The sequence below is a fragment of the Populus euphratica genome, unplaced genomic scaffold (genome assembly GCF_000495115.2).
Source record: "Populus euphratica unplaced genomic scaffold, PopEup_1.0 scaffold10.1, whole genome shotgun sequence".
NCBI classification, from domain to species: domain Eukaryota; kingdom Viridiplantae; phylum Streptophyta; class Magnoliopsida; order Malpighiales; family Salicaceae; genus Populus; species Populus euphratica.
In genome coordinates this window covers 1,020,064-1,038,905 of record NW_011499856.1, presented here as the reverse complement: position 1 = coordinate 1,038,905, position 18,842 = coordinate 1,020,064, and the positions used below count along the sequence as shown (strand labels likewise).

Here is an 18,842-nt window from a genome sequence, read left to right as displayed (position 1 = left end):
TTTAATATAAAGATTAATCAAGACTAGAATATATATTAAAAAAACTATGAACATGCAATACTAAACCTTAAAATGTAAAAGGGTCAACCAAACACTTATATCAACTTTTTACAAATTTAGGCAAGTTTGCTAAATAATAAAAAGGATTAGTTGCTAAATATTAATGACAAAGTTGATAAGTAAAAATATATAGAATAAAATGAAAGATAGGATTTTTCTTATAGACATAAAAATAATATTAATGAAAATTTTGAATAACAAGTACAAAAGTAGAAAAATAAAATTCAACTAATCAAAAAATTTAGTTATTTATCACCAACATGCTTAACAGGATCATCCAAGTTAAGTTGTTAATAATGCAGGGAGTAACGCTGACTTAGTGTTGCAATGGATAACTTGTCTGTTGATGTCATTTTTTTAAAAAAATAAAATTACTTTAATTTTTTTACTATGATTTTTTTTTTAATAAAGATAGAAGAAAGAAGTAAAAAAATTACAAAAAAAATAATAATTACAAAAAGGAATTTTGGCAGAAGACTCCTTATTTAATTCCATTCTCTTTCATGTCTCTCTCAGAGTTTGATTTCCTGTGTTGTTATGACCCTCATACAAATGAAGAGAATATGGTTATTGCTGGTATGGATTGATTTGTAATGGTGAATCTCAAATGTGGCTATCTGTGGTTGTTAGTGTTTTGTTTTCTGTATGTGGTGGTGGCCAATGAATGTTGCTTTGGTGGTTAAGAAGATGGATTGGAACTATGATGGGTCACAATGATCACAAGTCTCTTCATTCATTCTTGTTCAATGCAAGAACCCAGCGAAGCCTATTCCCAGAACAAAATAAATATGCTTGCTATACAACAGCATTCAGAGCTGAGTCAAAACTCACAGACCAAATGAAGATCTTCAATGCTTGACGACTCCTTTCAAGATACTATATACAATAGAGAGGCTAGTCTCTAGCAGGAAGTTCTTCATTAGATCACAGCTTTCCATAGCCAGGCTTGGCAAGGAACAAAGAATTAATGACACCCATAAAAGGGGGCCACGTTAGTGTAGCGATGAGAGGAGGACCCCTTGCACTGAATCGGTTAAAGAAATAAGGTGATTCCAACACTTCTCTCAGAAGGGGGTCACATTAGTGTAGCAATGAAAGGAGGACCCCTTGCACTGAATCAGTTAAAGAAATAAGGTGATTCCAACACTTCCCTCAGCTCAAAGTCTCCCCGGTCAGGCAAAGGCGGAAAAGACAACGTGGGAAAAGACTTTTCAAAGCTCTCCAACAACTGCATACAAATCCAACAGTATAAATGATGAGTTCTGCTTAAAAAAAACACCTCAGACTTGGATTTGACTCTGCAAAATTCTTTTAAATGCTAATTCAAGTTGAAATTTATATGCATTTTTTTTATCCCAAAACATAATTGAAACAGCAGATAAGAACAAATTATAAAGAATCCTTTAATTAACTCTAACAAGTGTTGTTTCTTTAAACATATGGTGCATATCTCTTTTCTTTGTTCTTTTATTCACAACCAAAACAACCGCAATCCAATAAAGCTAGTAAAAAATAATTAATTGCCTCTTATCCGCTCCGCCAAATAAACTTCAAAAATATTGTATTGGGTTTTTGCCTATGATGCCAATGAATGGGCCATTGCCCTTATAAGTTTTAGAATAATATAGCAGTGCTAATACTTACGTTCTCCAATATAGGTGTTTCATAGAGTTCAACAAACTTTTCCCTCAGTATCCTGTTCATTTCATCCACATCACATGCATGCGTCCAATATGAATCGTGAACTCCTGTGATGGTATGCCAATATACAGTAATGAGAAATCAAAACTAGGAATAGGACAGCAATTGAGACAAAATCCAGCAATGAGTGAAAAACCTGCAAAGGTTAAGCCAGCCCCTTTGCAGGCAACTGCAGTCATCATCATATGAGAACCATCAAGGGAATGAACAAAATTTGGTGGGAAAGCTGTTCTTTGTCGTTGGACCATAACCTGCAACAGTAAAAGAACTGCCAAATTTGAGATCCAAGATCCAGAAGGTACAACCTTTTCCCCCTTTGTTTTAGTATTTTGGTCACAGTCCAGACTGAATAAAGAAAAAAAAATCAGGGCAATTTAGCTAGACAAAAAGCCAAGGCACCCACTGAAGTCCACCAGAAATCATGTTCAAAAAAATTGGTTCAGAAAATTGGGAAACAGCTAGCAGAATGTACCAATGTAAGATAATATATCCTCAAACAACATTTCAGCAATAAAAACAGGTTATTTCAGATTTTTCACAATTTCATTTGCTATCAACATCTTAGCACAGACTCAGAGTCAAAGTAAATATTATGGAATCTTGATTACCAAAGCAGAAACGAGCAACAAAGATAAGTAAGGTTACCTTGTCAGTTTCTTTTTGCAGTATTAAAACCTGTAGGGAAGTTTTGATCTGCAGCAATTGCACAAAATGAAGATAAGAGTACTCAAAATGCCCTCTCTATCGATATGAATGTAACAAAATGCCAATCATTTGCTTTTTCCTGTCAGTACTATATGATCTACTATGCTTCTGCAAATGTTATAGAACTCACACTTCGCGTCCCTAATTTACGATAAGGTTGTACAACAGGAAGCCCTAGGGGAGTTGTCCACCGCACTGGCTCATTTTCAGATGCGATAATCTGGTCAGGTAAAATGCAAAGAGAAAATGTAAACAGAAAGTCAGTTGCTGATATAGAAACTAGATAAAAAAATAACCAAAAAAAGAAAATCAACATAAAGGAAAAACAAATAAATAGAGACAGACTCACCTTTGCACAATCCCCAAGCCAGTTCATGATACTTCGTGCAGCTTCAAACATCTCTCCTAAGGCAGTTAAGGTCACCTGATCAAGCAACAATATAAAATATTGTCAGTGACATGTTTTATGAAAAAGAGTAAAGCTAAGGAATTATGAATCATCACTGTTGGGACATTCCCTTCACACCTTTGCAGCATAGCAAGAACAACCAAAGATATCTGACTCCTCTGTGATGCCACGTTCCTTTAACCTTCTTTTGATCTGGTCTCTAGCACCAATGTAAGTTACACCATACACAGATGTCATCACTGTCTGTTTCACCAATTTCCTATCCACCTAGATGGAGTCAAACCACCATTAATTTGAAAGTAAAAGAACTTATCCACATTGAAAAATGGCAAGGTACACCCTATCTTTTGAATGGGCCAGAAAAAAGGAAAAGCATGAAACAGTGTTGACCCAATAGTAACTAAGCAATCCCTTAGTGACAGGAGACCACTATGATCAACAATCAAAGCATGCAGAAAACCTGGTTAATTAATTCTTTTGCACGCAATGCATCAGGAAAAACATCTGGATCTTTCTGTGCATCCCTCCGCATGATATCAAGTACTCTGCATCGCAAAAGTGCATGTTTATCACAGCATCCTTTTGCAGATATCTGCTTGCTTCACATCCAGAAATGCACTACAGAAATATAGGATTGAAAAAGAAAAATTCTTGTAGAGGCTTTACAAATTTGGCTCCAATCAAACATATCCAATAAATACTACAGGACTTTGACTACTGCACATGAAGGGCTAACATATGGATCTGGTCACAGGCCATGAAATAAGAGCATTGCTGACTAAAGATTTGCTTTGATTGAATTGAAACAAATTAAAGTTCCTAATTTAAGCAGAAATATTAACCTTCGATTGGATGTTACTACTTCATTACAAATACCTGGATTTCCTTGAAAGCTAGAAAACTCGGCCAGTGAAATACATTCTTCTTTTAGTTTTGTGAGAGTAGTGCTTCCAAACTCTTAGTCTTTGGGATGATAATCTTAATTGCAGATTTCTATTTGATCCAATAATGCTGGTAGGTATGTTTCAGAAAAAATGGGACCCAATTAGGAAGCATTTTTGGTTTATATTCCTAGGATCATATTTGCGGGTCATCCTATTAAGAGTTGGTTATAAATCTAAAAATTCAGATTCTGTCCTCATGTAATTAAATGGAACTTCAGATTTAAAGAAGAGTATCCCTTTATTAAGCCCACTAACCAAGAGTTTCCACAATTTTCAGCACTTAGTTTCTCAAAAAATCTCTGCGTTTTCAAATCTTCGACCTAATCTTTAAATCAGTCTGAATAAAAACAACCAGCTCCATTGGTTTGCTTCAACAAAAGCTCATCTTAGCTCAAATCTTTTCTACTATATCATGAGGGAACCCCTTACCTAGCAGCTATTCCCGAGTAGACATCTGCAGGCTTCTCTCCTGCAACTAGATTAACAGCAGCTGCTCCCAACTGTTCAATATTCCAACGATTTAACAAAAGCAGAGGGATTCAAAATATAATCAAATGCATTACTTTACTTTTTTCAAAAATAAAAATGAAGTTCAAAAAATAAAAGTTTGCAGACCACTTCTAAAAAACACAACTTGAATTCAACAATGATTGGCATCAGCATAGCGCCTTTGCAAACGAAAATCAGACAAACAGATTGCACATATTGGGTCTTGTTTATCAGCAGTAATAATAAAGAAAAGAAAAACTTCATAGAATCATCCAATTCAAGTTAAGGACGTTACCTTGTCTCTTCCAAGTGCAGCGTAGTGTTGTAGGCCATTGCAGGAACCATCCTACAAAAAACCATAAGAGGGAAGGGGTACATCAGAAGGCAGAACAGGTTATGAGAAAAATTATAGGCCAGAAGAAGAACAAAGATAAGCCCAGGGATGAGTGCTTAAGTTGATTGTCCCACATAGTCCAACAGTTTTTTATGTAATAGAACCAATAGAAACCGCTTAAGCTTATCATTTTATTTGTTTTCCTAAAGCATACAAGGTACAATAACAAAGAATCTTGACTCTCCTTTTACCATTCATCTTCCTAATACCTCTGCCTCTCTCAATCCATTCCCTACCATTCCAGTAAAACTGTGCTCAATTGGGTAGGATGCTTTACAGTCCTTAAAAAAACTTCCACAAAAAAGTTTATATGGGCACAATGCAATACATTGATAAGATATACCTGATGAACAGGAATATGTGAAATATATGTTTCTGGCGAGGAGCTTCTCAAAGCTTCAGTTAGGTTAATGCACACAGCCAAGAACTGAAATGGATCTTCTGCATGCAACCACCAACGCTTTCCATCAAGTGGTTTGTCTGCGGAATCAAATATATCATCAAGGTGATTCTCAGTAAAAGCTATCCGTCCCTCATAGGATAGCTTGTCTACACCACCAGCAAATAGATTTGCAATGTGTATCTTCAGCCAGCGTAAGCCTGACTTTCCAAGAGGGCATCCCTCTGCGAACTCCAAAATCCCCCGGCACAGATCTGATCCAAGATGGTTTAAGTATGGGTGCATGGGGTAGGCACGCCCACGAAAGTCAATATTGTGTGGATAATAGAAACCTTCTTCATCTTTCATCTTCCGTGCTACCTGGAGCCAATTAAGAATGATGGCATGAACGCCATCAAGAAGATTGAAAGTGTACTGTCTAAAATAAAGTAAATTGAGTCTTACAGCAAGTTTAAGTTCTATGTCACATCGCTGTGCATGTCTTTCCCTGTTCTCTTTTTTCACTCCTCTGAGTTTCCACTTCCACTTCTTAAGTAGTGCTTCATCTTCTGTTTCTGGCTTCTCGGGTAAAGGAACCTGAAATGAAGAAATTAAATGAGAATGGTTTTTTAATTACTATAGACATCATGATCAATTCTTGGAACTCAAAGGTAAAGGTAAAGGAGTTTCTCAGAAAAAAAAAGTTACATTGAGGAAAGTTAGAAAAGATACTCACATCACTGTGGTCTACCAAATCAGCAAGACAGCCTCCATTACTCCATATTCTATCAACAACACTAAGCACCCTCTTATTTACCCTCCATCTGGTATTCCCTAGTGTATCCAGGGCCTGGAAAATTAATTCAAACAAAAGAGAATCCTTGTTAAACCAGAAGCTAAGCTGGTAAAATCTACACATGTGATAGCATGTGAAGGTATACACAATTATCAGTATAAGATTGTGTTCAAAGAACATCACATGTTAGCACCAAAAGATGATTTAGTTCAAACAATAAAATACGCATCAGTAAGCATGCAATGCATCTAATGTGTACAGACCTCAAAAACTGGTTGTAGCTGCTTCCTAGGTGCCCTCTTAACTGCTTCACGTTGCTGTTTAGCACCATGTATCCGCATGACATAGGATGGTAAGAACAAGTGAGCTCCTTTATCATAACTGCAAAGGGCATTGAGGTTATGCTCGACACGAGTAAAAGAGGGGTAAATATCACAAGCTATGGCACAATTACCTAAGAAGAGCTTAGAACACACGAAAAAGCTACTTAAATGCCAGGTCCTGATTTGTTACTAGAAGCAATAGTGGTGTTAAGAGTTGCTACAACTACATGGGAACCAGAATCCAACCACAAACTCATTAAATGCCAGATTAAAGTAGCGTATTTAAGGAACATGTATGAAGAATTTGTATCTTCCAAATTTGTATACAAGGATCTAAAATTAATTTTAGTGGGCACTATGCTAATGTGCCTCCTGCAACTTGCATGATGATTGGGTGAAAGATCCAAGACCCACTATAAAATTGCTAGTAAACAAAGTGCTCTTTCCGCAAAACCAATTCATGAAATGGTTTTCATCTGATGCTCAATCTGATCAAAATAAGATGTTCAGAGTGCAATCACTGGTTTAAATCTTTTCTTTTTGTAGATAGAAAGTGTGTCCAGGAATCTCAGTCCTAATGGGCAATTTACAACCAAAAGCGCTAGGGAGCTTATCAGATTTAAAGGCAACAGGTTGAATGGCAGAAGCTGCTATAGAGGCCTCTTCATATTCCAAAGCATGTGTAGTTTTTCCAATGAGGATTGTGATCACCTATTCATGAAAAAAATTAACCAAAGTCCTTGAAAAACATATCCTAACTAACTTGCCAAACAATAAGGTTCAAAAATCTCAGTTTGACTGCAGAGATCCATCTGAGCCATTTCTCCCATGTAATCATCTGTTGTCTCCTTGTGCTCGTGGTACATTTGAAATTTGAAATAAATATCTATGTATGAATCATCACCTAAAGAAACTAAACTACTTCAATCAGGTTCTCTAAGTATTATCCTAATCCTAAATTAACTACATGTCTGACTTCACATGAAAACAACAATTCGATACTCTTATCTTTTCTTGCGCTAAAATAATCCACCACAGCATCCTTGTAGAAAACCTAACACCTTTTCTTTCTCTATATTTTATCTCTAACTGCCAACCATTCTTTTCCATGAAGCATACCTCTCCCTTTAACATCAAAAACATTATAATAAAGAATTCCATAGCAATCCCTAAATTCTCCTGCCTGTGGCAATAATGTTAATTTTCCGGTATTAGACATGGCTGTGATTAGCAAATGCTGTTCAATGTTTAAAGACAGTGCTCTCTGTTTTGTTGAGAATCCTAGACAAAACCTTCCATCTCATATCTCACATTCACCGTGTTTTCAATAAACACCTGCAAGACAATTAGTTTCCCTTCCAATGGAGGTTACAGAAATGGAGAGGCAGAGCCTTGAAACATGCTGAAATGTTAATTTCAATTAACTGAAATTGGGATTGGAATTCCAGTCTTTATAATCAGAGATTCATCACTTCATCTATTATACCATTTTAAGCATTTAACTTGACATGAAAATTGAAAACAGCTCCAGGCATCAAGCAGAAGTAACCAAAACACTATGTTAATATTTCTGAACTTGGAATATATCCAGCTAAAAAATATAAAGTTAAAGCAAGACAATCGTGGAAAAACTGTAAATATAAAACAAGTTAACATACCCTCTCCATCTAAGTGGTGGCACCAACATTGGCATATAAGGAATCACCATGTGCCTAGCCTGTTTGGAGAAACAACATTTTTATGAATTCTTGTGCAAGAAAAAAGAATGAAAGACAAGCATCTGCAACTTAAGAGGCACCATGGAAATTGCCTACAAATCTTATCTGTTTCAGCTCTAAAATCTAGAAACTAACCTATCTGCTTTGAAAGTATATGGCACCCCGACACAAGTTCATGTCATAAAGGATGATAAAATATGAAAACTAGATATCACTAGAAGAACAAAATATGACTGGGTTACTCACAGTTTTCTCTAGGCCTTTGAGGACTAGTGGGTCACATTGAATAACACCATATTTTTTCGCACCCTTCCTGTTTAAGAAAAGGCCATTGTGCATCAGTTAGGAGCAATTACAAGGAAGAAAAGATAAATTGAGCTCATCGAGTCAATTAAAGAATGACTCCATACTTATTTTCATATGACACAGTTCTGAATGTATGTACAAATGCAGGTCGAGGTTCAGATGGACTATCAGCTAACTGATCACAGGGAGGCTGTATATAAGCTGTTTGTAACAGCAATTCAATTAGACGGCTTCCAACCTGCAAAGTGCAAGGACAGAAATCAAATTCGTACACGATACATTTGTTCAAGAAAATTAGCCTTTATCAATGATTACAAGCACACAAACCTTAGCCCTAACATCTGCATTCCATGGTTTTGAATCATCCTTCCCCTTCACAATCTTCCTCACAGCTGGCAGCTTTTGTTTTTTAATCAAATCAGTGACCTTTTTTCTTAGGTTTTCTTGTTCCTTCATGACAGCAGGGGATTCACCTTCTACACCATTCTTGCTATCATAAGCCTTTTCCTTTTTCTTCCTTGTTTTCTCCAAGATATTGTGTATTCTAATCTGTTTCATCACAGAAACTGTTACAGATTCAGTCCTCAGTTCAAAGAAAGAGAACAAGACTGAAGAGTTGGGAGTTCCAAAAAATGGATTAAGAATGGTACGCCTAAATATCTCTTCATTGTATAGTTCTTTTTTAAAAAGAAAAAAAAAAGGAAAAGAAGAGAGGAAGCGACTCCCATAGTCAGAAGAGACAGTAGAGCAAAGGGTCACGCGTGCCTTTAACGTCTAAACTAAGAGAAAAACTTAAACAACTTACAAAACAAAGGCACAAACAAGAACACACCTAATTGAAGCTGTCCCCAACAGGGAAATGCAAAAGTATAAATCCATAGTGAAACAGTATCGAAACATGAGATGAGCTCTGACAAAGGAAAGTTGAATGTCACTCTTATGAGTCCACCATGCCCATGCTTTGAAGAAATTGTAGCTCAATAAAGAAAGGCGTAATAGAATATTCAGCCTAATAAGGCCCGTGATATGAAAAGTTCAACACATAATGAAAAAATTGTAAAAACTTAGTATCTAAAGGATCTTGCACTACATTGTTTTTCGTACCTACATTTAGTGTCCTCCCTGGAACCATGAACAGCAGAAGAACTTGGACTGAAAGTAAAAACTATAGATATATGAAAAAGAAATCCAGAAAAACCCCATTCAACATTCGACAAAACTTTACGGAACGTAACTTCAAAATCTAATTTTCCAGGCACTACTAGCTCCATAGCTGATTTTTATCTCATAATTGTACATAGTAACTTTCATCTTTCTTCCAAGTTCATCACCTCAGATGAAGGTTGTCTAAAAGTAAATTTAAGAAACTTTATATTTTCCCTTATCTTTCAATATTTTTATATGGGCACTCATTATCCTCTGTCTACAAATCCAACCGCAAGTAAAGATAAGCAAATAAAACATTAAAAATTACATACCTCCTGCTCAATTGCATCACCAATCATACAAGCAGCAGTCACAACTCTTGCACATCCATGTTCCCCACCTGTCATTACCATTGCTGCGAGTTGATGCATTGCAATAACAGACATCTTGTCAGCTGGCAACAGATCAAAATACGGAGCATAACCCTGCCTACTCTTCCCCGTTCTAATCAACTCCTGCTCTTTCGCAATTGCATCTGTAAAAGGCTCAAACCAACCAAGGAACAAACTCTTCATATATGGCAAATTAGGAGCCAACTTATGCTCACACATATCCTTCAAAAGCTCCTTATATTCTTTCGTTGCCAGTTCCCATGCTTCCGCCTCAATCTTCACTTGCCTTCTCCTTAAGACCCTATGCTTCCTTGACCCTATTCCAGGGTTAGCATGTAGCCGCCGCCTCCTAAAGTGCTCCTCTTTCTCCTCTTCTTTCCTCATTTCTGGCAGCAAGTCTTGCACTTCATCGGCAACAGACACATTATCTTCAACATCTGTTGATGACACTGCCTCAGCTACACTCACATACCCTCTTGGACAAAATCCAGCACAGCGATTCCCATTATTACTATCACTATTTCTCAAAAAAATAAAACTGGGTTTTCCCATAGAATTTTCATGGGTTGATATTTCGTCAATTGCTCGAAAACTCAGTCGTGGACTTGTGTTATTAAGCGCATGGAACTTGAGTTTCTCAAAAAAGATGGGTTCTTTAGAGGCTCCTAAAAAGCTGTAAGTTCTTGGAAATGAAGGGAAATTGAGGGACTTTGATTGGGATTTCAAGGTGGCTTGTTTTGCGACGTTTCTCCACATAACTGTGGATGTTTCAGAGATAGAATTGTGGGTTTCTTATCAAAAGTAATCAAAGGATCAAAAATTTTGGTAGAAAATATATGGGAGTGGGCACTCTAATTAAAGGAAATGAAAAAAAAGAAAGAAATGGAATTGAAGTGATTGAGAGATGAATTGAAATGCGCGGGTAATGCAACTTGAGAAAAGAAATGAGTTCATAGAGAGGGTATGGTAGAGGTATCAGCATACCGGCCGCCTTAAACCCTGCATAAACCTTCTCTGGGGTTTTTGGCTAAATCGTCTTGTTTGTTTCTCTTTTCACTACTTGTGTTGCCATGAATCTAGGACTAGAAGGGGCATTTGTATAATCTCAAAAGTTTCCAAGGGCTTGGGGTTATAAATTGCAAGTCCTGGGTGGATTCTTAAGATAAAGTTGGGCGAATTTGAAATAACAAAGAAAAATAATTTTGGCATATAAATTTTATTAATCTTTATTGTTTATAATTTGCAGAGCATAATTTAGAATGTAGAACTAAATTTTATTATTTTTGTCTCAAACCAGTTAGAAACGAAGCAAGTCCAATTTTGGAGTAAGTGATTATATATATTAATATTCATGTGTTTATATAGTTGTAAATATAAAGCTATTAATAATAAAAATTGTTGGTGCATCTAAGAGAAAAGTACAGCAGTTTATTAATTACTAAAGAAATACCAACCACAAAAATAATTTTATGTATTTTTAATTAAGTTTTTTATATATTTTTTATATATTTTTTATATATTTTTTATATTATTTTGATAAACTGTATTATTTTTTTTAAAAAAATAACTATATCTTATCACACTAACAATCACCTTTTGAAACAGAGAACCGAGAGAATTGTTTAGAATGGTTAGAATGCATGCATACAGCTTGGTCACATTTAAAGATCAATTTTCATGTACTTTGAATGTAAAATGCCTGCTGTTGGGAGAAAATGGTTTTAAAACGTGGTCATTAATAAGTGTAGTTGGATTTTAATCAAATATCAAATATCAAATTAATGAGTTAAGATTTTGTTGAAAAATATTTTTTAGTATGAATATTATAACATGAAATATTAAAATACTTAAAATTAATTTCAAAGAATTCTGAATAAAATTGATTTAAAAAAAACAAAATATAGTGTTTATTAATATATATAGTTTTTAATTTAAATATATCATACACCAAAAAACAGAGTTAAAAAAGGTGACAGACTAGCTATTTCAAAATACAGGTTGAAATTTTGCAGAGCACAGGCTTTCATCCGCAAACATGGGATTATCCTAAATTCAAGAAGAATATGTTACATACAAATTAAACATTTTATTAATACTCACAATATATAAGGCCAAGTACTGATCCCACAACAAAATTAAATCTGTTTGCAAAATAAAAAACAGACAACATTTAATCATTGAAAACATGTTATATACAAAATTAAATATTTTATTTAGATTAGAAATACTAACATTAGAAAAAATAACAAAAAATAGTAGAAGCGAAACATAATATAACCTTAAAATACTGATTTAATAATAATCTTTCACTCGTTAATTAAGCATAATCACATTAAATAATAATCATCATCATTTTTATTCACTACTTAAAATACTACATTTAATAATAATCTCTCAAGATTTTTAGTATTAATATAAATAATATTACCCAAAAATCCATTTTTTTTCCTTCATTTACATTAACAAGATTTGTAGTATTAATTAAGAGTTCTGAATATCAACTCCTACTGCTCTCCCCTTGTATTTACTCGTCGCCTTTCTATTCTTCTAACACTATTCTCCTCCTTCATCTATTGGACTTGAAAACTAAACATTCCTTTTCCCATCCCCACCGCATAGTCAAACTATACATAGAATCGATGTTACTAGATACTTTTTACGTAAATTCGTCGTCAAAAAAAAATCTTAACAAAAAACATTTATAAATATAATTTTTTAAAATGTTTTTGTATTTAACTTTTTTAAGTGAAAATAAAAAATATTATGCATAAATATAATTAAATAAATCAAGAAGTACATGTATTAATAAATAAAAAAATATTTATAAAAAATAATTAAAATAAAATATAAAAAATCAAAAAATAATTGTAAGTTAAGATATTTAATTTCACAATATAGAAATTTATATAATTATATTTATTAATTAAAAAAATTATTTAATCAAACAATAATAAAAATAGATACATATTAAATTAATTAAATAAATTAGAATAAAAAATAATATTTAAGACTGCATGTATTATAAATATTATTTGAAATTAAAATTTTATAATTTTAAAAAATAAATTTCATCTATATAAAATATTAAAAAATTATAAAAAAACCAGAAAAACCTCCTAAAACATTAAATACATAACTAAAAAATAACCATAATTTTAAAAATGATCTCTAAACAACATAAAAAATAAGAAGAGATGTTAATCTAAATATAAATATAAAATATTTAAGAAAATATAAAAAAATCATTCATTTAATAAAAAAAAATTAATCATTATTAGATCTCGTAAATTAGTCTAGAGTGGTCCATTTTGTTTGAGCCATCTCTTCTGACACTTTTTTTTGCAAATTGTTTGTGAAAAAAAAAATAAGATGTTATTTTTTTATGAACCGAAAATTTAAATATGTTAATAAATAGAACATTTACCCACTTATATTTTTTTAAATATATTTATTAAAATTAATATTTTTATTCAATCAAATGATATTAAAAATAAATACACATATTAAATTGATTAAATAAAATAAAAATAGAAAAAAATATTATGCAAGGTTGTTGTACATGTTAATGTTATTTGAAAATTTATATTATTTATTTTTTAAAGTTAAGTTTTTTTATACAAAAAAATAAAAAAATTATTAATGAATCATAATATATTTATCAAAAATTAAATACAAACAATACTATAAAAACAATATCTATATAAAAAAATCATAATAAAAGATATTAATAGAAACATAAATTTATAAAATATTAAAAAAATATATAAAAACATATTAAGGAAAAAGCAATATGAGAAAAAACATTGTCTAATTGTTGTTGTTTAATTAGTTAAACTCATGGAGAATAAATTTAACCGAGTTCAATATATTTTTTTCTTAAATTTATATCAACTTTTAACTATAAAAATTAAACATAAGACCTGAAATATAAACTTAATCAAATTTAATGATGATTTGTCCAAGACTCCAGCGCATGCATTCTATTTTGGTTACAAGTTTTTGGATATAAATTATTATTTGATGGTGTTGTGCATATTTTTTTTAGAAGGTTGAATATATGCAATTATTTTGTTTGTTTAACTTTATTAACACATTCAAATTAAAAAAAAATTTACTGAATATTTTGTTTGTTTAAAATATTTTGTTTTTTAAATTCAAAATCTACATTAAAATAAAAAAATTGTAACCATACTGTGAACTTGCACGGTGTTTTCCCACTCCATTTAGAAAGATCATAGATTTGTTGACATTCAGTTCTTCTGAAAGCAACTTTTCGAAGTAATTATTATCTTTTCGATCCAGATGAATAAGTAATTATTACCTTTTTGATCCAGATGAAATCTCAACTTCACCGAGAATATCCATCCATCTTTGTACCTTCTCCTCGTTTTCCCTGAGATTTTTTCCAATCTTATCAAAGACAATCGTGTAACTCTCTGTTTGATCATCTATCTTTGATTGTTCGACATCATAAGAAACTGGAAACACAGTGTCCGATCTCATCTCATCCATGTATCCGACAATCTTGACAAGTTCGTCAAAGCACCAAGGTAAAGAAGCACAATCTCTAGAATATATAATAATTGACATCCCTGATTCTTGAATGGCCTCAAAGAGTCTGGATCTAATTGCCATTACTTTCTCTGGTTCCTTCTCGACTGGCATAATGAATCCATAGGTGAAAGCATCACTAGCGTCTGCGACACTAGTGACAGGGAAGACAAAGGCCATCCATTCATGGTACGACGAAGAAAAAGCTAAAGAATCTTTATATGAAGAAGCTGCTTCTTTGCTTGTGACAATAAAATGGGCAGATGTTTGTGGTTTCATATATAGAGAAGATAACAAACAGACACCACAATTCTTCACCTTCACTCCTTGCTCGTAAGAATGAAACGACAACTCAATGTTGCTAAAGGATTCTTGCCGCCATTCTTGAAGCTCTTTAAGGTAATCAAAAGATAGATAGAATAGCCAGATATGATCTGAAAAGAGACGGCCTTTAAAATTAATACACATCGGCGAAGGATAATTCTCTCTTCCATTGGCATTGAAATGACAAAAAAGAGAAGGACTTTCATCATTTGCATTGAATGCAACACCCGCAACAAACCCCATCCTCCCACTAGGCACTTGCACACTAATTGAAGATCCCTTCCTTCGATGGTTAAACCAGCCTGGAATTTCATTTCCTGGAACAGCGATACCAAATCCAGGTCTTGGATTCCACAAACCCTGTACAATAAAGAACCAAAATGTTAGATAGATAGAGGGAGAGTGAGAAAGAAAAAGGTTGGGGTTTGATTAAGAGAAGACCTGAAGGTATCTTTGAAGCATGGTCCAGCCCATGCTGTCTTGGCCATTATGAGTGTACAATTCCCAGCAGTTAAGACAAAGGAACTCTGATCTTTTGGAACTGCTTAAATTTATCGGATCTGGAATTGTTTTTAGATTTATACAACCATTCAAATTTACTGTTTGAACTTTAGATGGAACCTCAGGCAAAGATTCAAGACTCGTGCAATCCTCCAAGACAAGCATTTCCAGTTCAGAAAGCTGATTTATGGCTTTAGGCAGGCTAAAGAAGTTATTCTGGCTCAGATCTAAAGACCTCAATGAAGAGAAGTAGCCAATATCTTTAGGAAGTTCCCCTTCTCCTAGATTGCAAGCGCGTAAACCCAGTACTTCTAAAGAACACAGACTAGACAAAGAAGGCAGCACAGCTATTCCTTCGCATCCATCCAAAGATAACACTTTAAGATTCTTTAAAAGAAAAACGGATCCTGGCAATTGTCTTATTGAAGTTCCACTTACATCAAACTCCTCCAAACTTTCAACTTTTCCCAAATTCTCTGGTATATTTTTAAGTGCAGAACAGCAAGACAGATCAAGTTTTTTAAGGGATTTCAAGCAACCTATGGTACTCGGAATGCTTTCAAGGTTCTTGCAGCTGTTCATGCTCAATACTTCTAAGCCAATCAAATGATGAATCGATGAAGATAGTTTTGTAATACCAGTCTCATCCAAACGAAGTACCATCAATTTGTTCATGTTTCCTACTACATCTGGGAACTTTTCAAGTTTTGAGCAGCCATCAAGAATGAAAACTTTAAGTGATTCCATTTCAAGGTTGCTCGGGAGAATCCTAATACTTTGGCAATGCACAAGATTCACATGTTGAAGCTTTTTGTGACGTGCAAGTGATGGATGGACCTCAGACAAACTTGTACAACCTTCAAGAATTAGGTTCTCGAGATTCGGAATTCCTGTAAAATCTGGAGTCTTGATCAGGTTTAGTGAGTTGCTGAGATTGATGATTTTCAAATTAACTGCACTCTGCAATCGGGCAGGGGAGAAGAAATAAGGATGCTACTATCATAAATATATAGGAAAACGATAAAAAGAAATACAAAGGTCCTTAAATTAGGTGATCTCACCTTACACCCATACCATAATTGCTCAATGCTACTGTTAGCCATGTGAAGTTCAACTAGCTCATCCACCTGTAAACCAGCTGGCAATGATTTTGAAGGGTAAGAATGCCATTCAAGAAATCGTAGCTTATCGGAAAGATCTTCAGGTCCTTCAGAAAGTTGCACGCTGTCGATTTTGAGCAATCTTAGTTTGCTCATTTTAGAGAAGGCTTTCATGTTCCATTGTGCCTCTTTTATTCCAGGCATGTCCAGGAAAATGGCTTCTATTTTTTCTTTTCCCTGTCAACCAAAAAGGGGAATACAAGTAAAAAACAAATAAAAAGTAGAGATGGAGCGTAAATTAAAATAAACTTCATGAAATCTAATGGATACTGTTCTCTATCAGCTACTCACTGTGCTGTCCATCAGTGCAAGGCAGACATCCTCGTATGTCCACAATCTACTGCGCCTTCCAGGCTCTTCAGGGGATTCACAACGAACAATTTCCTTACCCATTATCTGTAATAAATGATGCATCCAGACTTGATCCCGAGAAACACTTATAAGAGATTTCTCAATAAGAACTGGTATTCCAATACCTGCATGGAATCCACGGCTTTCAAGTATCCTTGTTATTCGATCAATTTTAAACCCCATCAGGAAACATGCAATGTCTAAAAATATTTTCTTATCTGATTCATGGAGACCATCAAAACTAATGCGAAGCACATCAATAATTTTTCCGTGAGGAATCTCATTCATTCTATTAATCGCACTTTTCCATTGATCGACAAGTCTTCCATTCAAGAACGAACCTATAACTTCAAGTGCCAGTGGAAGGCCATTAGCATAACCCACAACTTGCTTGGATAGATCCAAGAAATCTTCAGCAGGTTGGTCTTTTTTGAAAGCTTTCTGGCTAAACAACATGAGAGCATCATCATCATTCAATTTTTCAGCCTCATAAATTTTAGTATCATCATTTCCAGTTAACACATTTGTATCTCTGCTTGTTATGATAATTCTGCTCCCTGGACCAAACCATCCAGGCTCCTCAGCCAAGAATTCTAGTTGTTCTTTGTCATCTACATCATCAAGGATAAGAAGAATCTTTTTAAGTCGTAACCTCCGCTTTATCATCTCAATCCCTCTAGAAGAATCACATACAGAAGCACGTTCCATTAAGATTTCAGAAAGAAGTTGTTCCTGTAAACGGCGTGGTCCATATTTCTCAGCAAAAACTTCTCTGACATTTGCTAAGAAGCAGCTGCCTTCAAATTGCCAACGAATCCTATCATATACTACCCTTGCAACAGTCGTCTTACCTATGCCACCCATCCCACAGATCCCTATGAAGATTGCTTTGCCTACTTCTTCCCCTATATAGCCATTTAATACCTCTACACGAGAATCTATTCCAACTAATTTTTTGCTAATTGTTGGCAGAGTGACGCTTAGTTTGTACGATATGTATTCAGCAATTATTTTAATTGATTCCGATTCATTCCTGCATAGGAGGGTGCAAAACATTAATCATGCAGGGTGCAGAAATCAAATCAGATAGTGATAATGAGAAGATAAACATTAGCATATTGTAGCTCGAAAATTTATGGCTGTTAGCCGGAAATTAATACACCAACCTTTGAGAAAGATAGGGCCCTGATAAGAATGATTATGTTGTAAATTAATTTCCCAGACTAACATAGTTTAATTGGTTCACGCACCTTGAGATACACACCAATAATTTTAAATTTTTAAATTTGTATCACATATGCGTCTTTCTGCTCTATTTAAATTTTTATTTGGTCTTTCAATTTTTATACAATCTTAATATTAATTTCAATATAATGATCATTTCATTAATATAAACTTATTTTTATTTAAGTTGGGCAAAAACATAACAATATTTTAGGCAAAAATTAACTCGTTTTTAGAGATTGCATTTGAAATAAATTTTAACTTTAATTCATATATTTTTTGTGCGCAAAAGAATAGATGAAATGACCGTAATAATGGAACTAAAGTTAACTAAATATAAGAATTGAGGGACCTGCATGTGCGAACTAAAGTTAAACCAAATTGAAGAGCTATTAGAAGGACTAAAGAAAAAAAAGAAAGTCATTTGGTGCCAAATCAGAAAGAATTACTCCAAACATGCCACTCAGGGAGGCAGGTCATGCCGTGGTGAATCAGAAAACATCAATGAAGGCCTTTTTTAGGTGTCATAAGCCATTGCTCTTGCTGCTTAAATAAGACAGAACAACTTACTCGTTTGAGTGTTCTACAAACAAGTCAACCACTTTTCTTTTCTTTTCTTTTTTATCTCAAAAAAGAAGAAGAAGCATGAATAAGCCCTTGAAGCCAAGGTAATAATTTTTAATTTTAAAGAAAATAAAGTTATTTTATTACACCATGAAAAGTGAAAAATCTTAAAAGAGCCCTTATAGCTAATTCATTTATTTTTGCTTTTAAAGGCAACTAAATAATTATACCGTAAGAAAAATACCTAACTACCCCTATCAATTATACTATAATGACTATTAGCCCTTATAAAAAGACTCTATTATCCCTAATAAGTATTTTTTTAGAATGAAAAATTAGTAAATTCATGGTTACAATCCATTACATTAGTAAAAGAAAGACACCTATCAAATTTTAATTCTAAAT

At 33.7% G+C, this 18,842-nt stretch overlaps 2 protein-coding genes across 4 annotated transcripts in view; both read right to left on the bottom strand.

Moving 5' to 3' along the window:
- Positions 1 to 739: 739 nt before the first annotated feature.
- LOC105123292 (DNA-directed RNA polymerase 2B, chloroplastic/mitochondrial-like) lies at positions 740 to 10,972 on the bottom strand. 3 transcript variants are annotated; one of them, XM_011022817.1, is made up of 21 exons: positions 9,703 to 10,971; positions 9,329 to 9,389; positions 8,552 to 8,790; positions 8,329 to 8,462; positions 8,165 to 8,231; positions 7,859 to 7,917; positions 6,141 to 6,258; positions 5,818 to 5,931; positions 5,547 to 5,678; positions 5,046 to 5,462; positions 4,604 to 4,654; positions 4,249 to 4,319; positions 3,336 to 3,420; positions 2,993 to 3,142; positions 2,816 to 2,890; positions 2,597 to 2,686; positions 2,407 to 2,454; positions 1,898 to 2,012; positions 1,705 to 1,808; positions 1,208 to 1,288; positions 740 to 1,119 (listed from the first exon to the last, which is right to left on the bottom strand). In XM_011022817.1, exons 1-21 carry the CDS (start codon positions 10,516 to 10,518, stop codon positions 985 to 987), a joined length of 3,162 nt encoding a protein of 1,053 aa, XP_011021119.1. In that variant the 5' UTR covers positions 10,519 to 10,971; the 3' UTR covers positions 740 to 984. The 3 variants fall into 3 exon arrangements, with proteins under 3 accessions (XP_011021119.1, XP_011021120.1, XP_011021121.1); XM_011022818.1 differs by lacking the exon at positions 9,329 to 9,389 and having other exon boundaries at positions 8,552 to 8,773; positions 9,703 to 10,969; XM_011022819.1 differs by lacking the exons at positions 6,141 to 6,258; positions 7,859 to 7,917; positions 8,165 to 8,231; ... (1 more) ...; positions 8,552 to 8,790; positions 9,329 to 9,389 and having other exon boundaries at positions 9,703 to 10,972.
- Positions 10,973 to 12,328: 1,356 nt separating this feature from the next.
- The window catches only part of LOC105123508 (TMV resistance protein N-like), a 55,238-nt gene continuing 48,724 nt past the window's right edge, over positions 12,329 to 18,842 (bottom strand). Inside the window, exons 5-9 of the mRNA XM_011023141.1 lie at positions 16,590 to 17,234; positions 16,200 to 16,475; positions 15,079 to 16,098; positions 14,084 to 14,997; positions 12,329 to 12,386 (exon numbers count right to left, since the gene is read on the bottom strand). Coding sequence (XP_011021443.1) covers positions 12,329 to 12,386; positions 14,084 to 14,997; positions 15,079 to 16,098; positions 16,200 to 16,475; positions 16,590 to 17,234 — 2,913 coding nt within the window. The remainder of the gene's footprint in view (positions 12,387 to 14,083; positions 14,998 to 15,078; positions 16,099 to 16,199; positions 16,476 to 16,589; positions 17,235 to 18,842) is intronic.